The 7119-nt window shown below is 39.8% G+C and overlaps 1 protein-coding gene across 1 annotated transcript in view; it reads left to right on the forward strand.

Annotated features, from left to right (window-relative positions):
• Positions 1-5814, forward strand: part of PLA2R1 (phospholipase A2 receptor 1, 180kDa) — a 150187-nt gene extending 144373 nt beyond the window's left edge. Inside the window, exons 29-31 of the mRNA XM_008563962.1 lie at positions 408-584; positions 4453-4485; positions 4610-5814. Coding sequence (XP_008562184.1) covers positions 408-584; positions 4453-4485; positions 4610-4824 — 425 coding nt within the window. The 3' untranslated portion in view covers positions 4825-5814. The remainder of the gene's footprint in view (positions 1-407; positions 585-4452; positions 4486-4609) is intronic.
• The last annotated feature ends 1305 nt before the right edge of the window (positions 5815-7119 follow it).

Raw genomic sequence — 7119 nt, forward strand, 5'->3', positions numbered from 1 at the left:
CAGCCCCTTCCCCATTGGTACAGTGTAAAATTCTTTTAGAAAGTGTGTTGTTTTGTAATGATATAGATGTTAGGACTGCAGAAGATTTTTCTTTTCTAAAGAAAATGATTTCTTTAAATTGATTATAAATGATATGGAATATTTCAAAATTCACAGTTACATTAAGAAAAATGATATCGTAAATGAACCAAATTAGAAAAATATATCTAAAATAGAGTTGTCCCCAAGGCAACTTATTAATACCTACCTTTTGATGTTGAGTTCATGACTGTACTTACTGAGTTGAATGCATCAGATAAGGAGACAGTCTCATTACATGTAGGGGCTGCTTTTTATGGTTCATTCAAATCTTGGTATGTTTGCTAACCATGTGCATAATTCACAATAAATCAGCAATTTTTCCGCAGGTGAAACCATAAGGTGGTTTGATGGAACTCCTGCAGACCAGTCAAACTGGGGCATTCGGGAGCCAGACATGGGCCACCTCAAGCCCCACCAGTGTGTTGCCCTGAGGATCCCTGAAGGAGTGTGGCAGCTGTCCCCATGTCAAGAAAAAAAGGGATTTGTATGTAAAATGGAGACAGGTGGGTAAAGTCAGAGAGTAATTCTTCATTATGATTGTACCCTGACTAATGTTGACCCACCTCTTTAGCACTCAAATGTTTTAAAACCCAAGTATTTAGAGAATATTCAGATAGATTCTGACATTATCATCTGTCAAACAAAACAGCAAACATTTTAGCTCCTTCTTTCTCCAATATGAAGAAAAAACTCACAGATCAACTCAAAGACTTTATGACATTCTTGTGTCACTCTGGCTGTTAACCTAATGGGAAAAAGGAATTTACCTTAAGCAAAGAGAACTAAGAATGTAAACCAGCAACTTTCATTCTGGTAACTGCTACTCATAATTTTTGAGATTTATCTCTGGCTCTGGAAATATAATATAGGCCTAGATATGTTTGTTGTAGACAAGTATTCTCTCTTGTAAGTATAACATGTCATAAAAGTCATATTTTAACTTCATCCTGAGTAACATATTTAGTTTTTACTGATAAAAAATTTTTAGAACTCTAAGCCAGAAAATTCTAGTCAGGTGCAAACAATAGCAGAGATTTCTAAGGTAGAATATTCAGGAGGATCATTGACAGTGGAAATGTGTTTAATAATCACAACAGTCTCTAGAAGCCAGTATTATAAGAAGGAGGGGGAAGCCTGTGCTACTAGAGAAGGCTTCAGAGAGATGAGGCTTTGCGACCTCAAAGTATGAAGAGAATTTTAGGAGGTGGAACAGAAGCGGAAAGGCATTTTGCATGAAAAGCAGCAATTGAGAATGAGCTTATCCTGGAGCAAAGGACTCGTGTTAGGGGGTGATGGGAATAAATGGACAGTAATGTAGGATCCATTCACAAAAAGCGTCAGGCTAAAGCACTGGAATTCATGGTGAAGGAAACAGGGACCCTGGTGTGCTCTGTGGACACCTACAGTGGGGTGGCACTCATCTGGGTATAAAGAGCAGCATCTGTAATTTGAGTAATAGAACTAGGAACAAAAGAGAAGGAGAGAAACAGGAAGAGGGAATTATCAGACCTTGGAACTGATTAGACACTGGGAAGGAAAGAGAAAAACTGTAGGTGTGGGCACCAATGTTGAAAACCCCAATAGAGTGAGTATAAAGTCTGTGTAGAAAACATGCCCAAGCCTAATAAATAGTATGCCAAGTTATCACTAGCATTTAACTATCAAGAACAAATTGGAAACAGGACTCTGAAGTTTCCTATAATACATGACACGTCTTGCATCATTCCCAACAACTTTCCATGGTTCTGAAACAGTTAAAACATTTCCATTTTGCACATGAGCAAAGTGCATGTCCACACTGAGGCTACATCAAGGACTGCCCTCCAAATTTTCTAAGTGTTCCTTCGCTACCCCCGACTGCCTCTATCTTGAGAATACTCTTCTAACAGTCTTTCTTTTTAAAATATTTTTATCCACACACAAATAATGCATGTTTTTAATAGTTTAATGCAAAGTTATATGACATTATTTTTAAATTACGAAAACAAGTTGTTTTTTTTAATGTTGTTTTGCGATTGGTAACAAGATTGATATTTCATTTAAGTGTACCAGAGTGAATGAGTGTAAGTAGAGCACCAAGGCACTTCCTCCATTCGCAAATCCATTCACTCATTTTCCTCTGGGTCATTCTCTACATCTTTCTCTGGATCTTTACCTAGATCAAAAATAACAGAGTTCAAATTTTTTTTTTTCCTTTTTTTTTTGTCTTTTTTCTTGTCCGGCAACGGACCACAACCCTCAGTGTCGCGCCCGTACCGGACCGGGACCGGCAACGGGATTGCAACCCTCGGTGCTGCGCCCGCCCCTCACTCAGCCAGTGAGCGGGAACCGGTCTGTATGTGGGATCCGAACCCTCAGTGGGAGTGCCGCCGCGCTCCCAAGCGGCGCACTGTAGCAATGCGCCACCGGGCCGGCCCCCGAGATAGAGTCTACTTGAAAGAGCTATATTGCAGTAGAAAGTCCTAAAACAGGAACGCTCTAGCTTTTTGAATGGAGGAGCTATAATTCCTTTCCCAAGACTCTTGAGACTGCAAAGCTGAGAACACACTGATTTTAAAATCTTTGCATAAAGGCAGTCATGTTATCATCGCTGGACAAACTCCACATCAGATCACAACAAAACTGTGAGTTCCTTTCATGCGGGAACTGTATTTCACTCATATTTTTATTGCAGCACAGTGCTGAGACTGAATTGACATTCTTTAGCTTAAAAAAAAATGGCAATGTACAGCACCTCAAGGCCTGCCCAGGGACCCAAGGCAAGGAGAAGTGGAACAGGCCTCCCTCCCACCACCAGGCACACTGAGCCAGCACCTTGTGGCCCACCCAGGGACCCGAGGTATGGAGTCTGGGACTGGACCTCTCTCCCACAACCGGGCACACTGCACCAGTGCTTCAGGGCCTGCCCAGGGACCTGAGGCGTGGAGAAGGAGACTGGACCTCTCTCCCACAACCAGACACACCAAGCCAGCACTTTGGGGCCTGCCCACGGTCCCGGGGCATGGAGAAGGGGAACAGACCACCCTCCCACAACCAGGTACAAAATGCCAGTACCTCGGGGCCCACCCAGGGACCCAAGGCTAGGAGAAGGGGACTGGACCTCTGTCCCACAACCAAGGACACCATGCCAGCACCTCGGGGCCCATCCGACCCAGAGGCATGCAGAAGGGGACTGGACCCTCCTCCCACACCAGGCACAAAACGCCAGCACCTTGGGGCTCACCTGGGTACCCAAGGAATGGAGAAGGGGACCTGATCCTCCTCCCACAACCAGGCACACTGTGACAGTACCTTGGGGCCTGCCTAGGGACCCGGATCATGGAGAAGGGGACTGGATCCCTCTCCCACAACCAGGCACACTGAGCCAGTACCTTGGGTCCCACCCAGGGACCCGGGTCATGGAGAAGGGGAATGGACCCCTCTCCCACAACCAGGCACATGGCGCCAGCGCCTTGTGGACTGCCCAGGGACCAGAGGCATGGAGAAGGGGACCAAACACACCCCACAACCAGGCATACTGCCAGTGCCAAGGAGCATGCCAAAAACAGCACCTCCACGTGAGTGGCCCACCACAGTCACCACAATAACCACGGCTGCTGCAAAAGTGGCTAGATGCCACTGTCACCAAGCAGATGGTCTGCCAACCACTGGAGTGCATTCACACAAGAAGAGTCACCAGCAGAGACAAAGAAAAGAAGAGGATGCCTCTTTCCACAAAATTCATTTCAGAGTGACAGAAGAAGCATCTGCTCTATGATAATATTGGGGGACCTGATCACATCTCTCAGCATTGGACAGATCATCTAGGCAACAAGTTAACAGAGTAACCATTATTCTTTCAGAAGGAGAGAAGAAATCTAGGGCAATTAGAGGGGGCAGGGGGATGCAATGGGGGAAGGGAAGAGGTTGGACAAGGGGCATAAAGAATAATTACGGTTTGTAACAATATATATGCTAGTAATATTGATTTAATCAACATATCTCAATGTTCAACCCCCAAAATATGTATAATAGATTTTGATTCAATAAAAAAAAGTATAATTTTTTTAAAAAATGGCAGTGTGTTAGTGTGTTTGTGTTCATGACACTAATAATGATGATTACTGTGAATCAGTAAAGGGCCAGATAGTAAATATTTTAGGATTTGGGGGCCATATGGTCTCTGTCACGCTGCCATTGTAGCACGAAAGCAGCTGTCGACAATACATAAACAAATGAGTATGGTTGAGTTCCAATAAAACTATCTATAAAAAAAGGCGACCAGATTTGATCAACAGGCCATCATTTGCTGATCACTGCTATAAATAATGATATAACTTTGCTGAATTAAAAGAAAAACTTCATTTCAATTTTCTTTGTATTTGATTTTAGATATTCACACTGTAAAGGAGCATCCAGTGAAAGGTAGGCTTGGAACAATAGAAAACATATTGATTTTTCTTAGAAATAATAAAATAGAAAGCAACTATGTGACAGTATCCATAATGACGTCATGGTCATTGAAGTGTTCTTTTTTTTTGTCTTTCAGGACCAAGTCACAGCATCGTTCCTCTTGCAGTGGCACTGACACTGATAGTAATTCTGGCCACTTTCACACTTTCCTTCTATGTGTACAAGCAGAACAGTAGCTTCTTCAGGAGACTGGCAAGGTTGGGGAATCCTTACTATTCTACGACCAACTTTAGTGCAGTACATTTAGAAGAAAATATTCTTATTTCTGATCTTGAGAAGAATGACCAATAAGGATGAAGTCAGAGAACACCGCAGCCATGAGGACGAGTAAAGACTATAACGGAGGCTCTTTCCTTCTCTTTACAGACCAGATGCCATTACAGTTTGAATTGTGTCACTATTTTAATTATTCTTACAGTGATTACTGGTTTTGATCTATAACCAAATCAGTTGGATTTTGATTTATTCATTTCCCCAAACTGTGATCCATTCTTAAAATGGGGGAACTTATGTGATGGTTATTATTCAGAAAGACAAGAACTGTAAACGAACCTCCCTATTGAAAACTCTCAAACCAACATTAATAATAATTTATGCATGAATATGTTTTTACTAAAATTGGGGGGGAATTTCAGAACTTATCTGGTACCTATTCATACTCATTCACATTCATTCTATTAAAAGAGAGAAAAGAGGAAGCAAAACAAAATTTTAAATCCTATAGGTGTATAGGGGAGGAAAAGGAAAAGGCTTCTGAAAAGGTTTCTTGCTTGTGTGTTTCTAATTCAATCATTTCTAATGGTAGGGTTTGGAAAATACTAATTTCTAAGTTTAAAACTCACAGATTCTGGGCTCTAAATTAATATTTAGGGTGACATTCATTTTTATTAGGTCTGACTTCTCAAGCTAAAGGAGAAGAAAAATTACCTTTCTTTAAACAGTAAAGATATTGGTTAGTAGCATACTTTCATAAGTAAGCACATAATTAAAAGGTAGCCTAAAACTTTCAATTACTAAATGATGACTAAGTTTGATATTTTAAAATATTTTATAGATAAGCTTAAAAGAATATATTGAGATTTTAATATTGTTAAAACTCATGGGCTTTATTAAAAACCAAAGACATAAAATAATATACAACACTCTAAATAACCAGAAGATATGAAATATAACTTGAATTTAATGGGTGAAAAATTGAAAATCTGAATTATAGTCTCATTTGAACCAGACTAGAAGATATGTTGAGAAGTACTAAATAAATTACTCTTTAATAGTAATCTACATACCTTTGCTATACAAATGAGTTTATTTTAGGTATTCTATTTAATAATTTCTGGGAATCATCTTTTGCATTGATAGTTGCGTAGTTAGTGCAGCTGATAAATAATGACTAAGAATAAGATACTATCTGTAGTTAAAAAAATCACAGATTTGATCTTCCTTCACTAACTTCTTATAAAGAAAAATAGCTCCATAATCAACATTCACAAGTATACTCATTACATAAATGTTTATTGGGTTCCCATTAAGGACCAAGTGCTATTCTAAAACAGGTTACTGGGGTAAGCAAGACAATGAGGTCTCTGTTTTCATAACACTTATTTTCTAATGAGGGAAAACTGACAATAATCCAGTAAAGAAACGCATAAGTAGAAAATAGCAGATGATTATGAAAATTAAGTAAGGTCCCCTGATAGAAACTGGGGGAATCTCAAGGCCTCCCCGAGAGTATGCATTTTCATTATTACAACCACTGCCTCAACACTGGTCACAAGTCACAAGGGGGAGCTCTGGGAGAAAGTATGAATGAATTTCTAAGTGACAAACCATCATCATTAGAAATACAATTCAAAGAGCAGGCCCTAGGAATGGAATCCTAGTGGCCTGAAACAGTTAATATGGCTTCCAAAAACTGCCCTTGGCAGCTACTGCTGTGTAGTTTATTCACTGGGACAATCTAGTTCCAATTTTTTTTTAAGTCTTGGGACTTTATTGCTTAAAAGATATATTATGTGGCAGTTGTATATTTATGACTCAAAAGAATAATTGGCTTGAACTAACCAAATAGTATAAAAACCCAATTTAATAATCTGTCAAGTGAAATTAAAGCTCTGTTCTTTTCAGTAAACTTGGTAAAAACTGCTAATCAATTAGCCTTCCAGTCAGAGTATATCGTCACACATAACAATTTGACAATGTCAGTAGGAAAGTAGTTTTGCAGAAAGAAACTGAAGCATCTTCTCATTGCTCTGTACCTTGATATTTAGAATTGAAACGCATCTCCAGAGAATCTGTCCCCATGGACAGATCATGCACTCCTTCCCGTTACTGAAATTTCAGAAGTACAAAGCACTGAAATATTCTGCTTTATTCATATACATGCACTTTTACAAACATTTTTCCACATCTATTTTTAATGTGAGCTACATTTCGTGGCTACGTTAAAAGAAAAACAGGAGAGTCATGAAAGCTCCCTTCTACCCCCACCCCCAAGATTAATTATTTTCAGTGGCTAACCGAGCATCTTTATAGACTCTGGGGAATGGAAGTATATGAACATTTTACAAACATTTTTCCACATCTATT

This window comes from Galeopterus variegatus, unplaced genomic scaffold (genome assembly GCF_000696425.1).
Source record: "Galeopterus variegatus unplaced genomic scaffold, G_variegatus-3.0.2 Scaffold178, whole genome shotgun sequence".
NCBI lineage: Eukaryota > Metazoa > Chordata > Mammalia > Dermoptera > Cynocephalidae > Galeopterus > Galeopterus variegatus.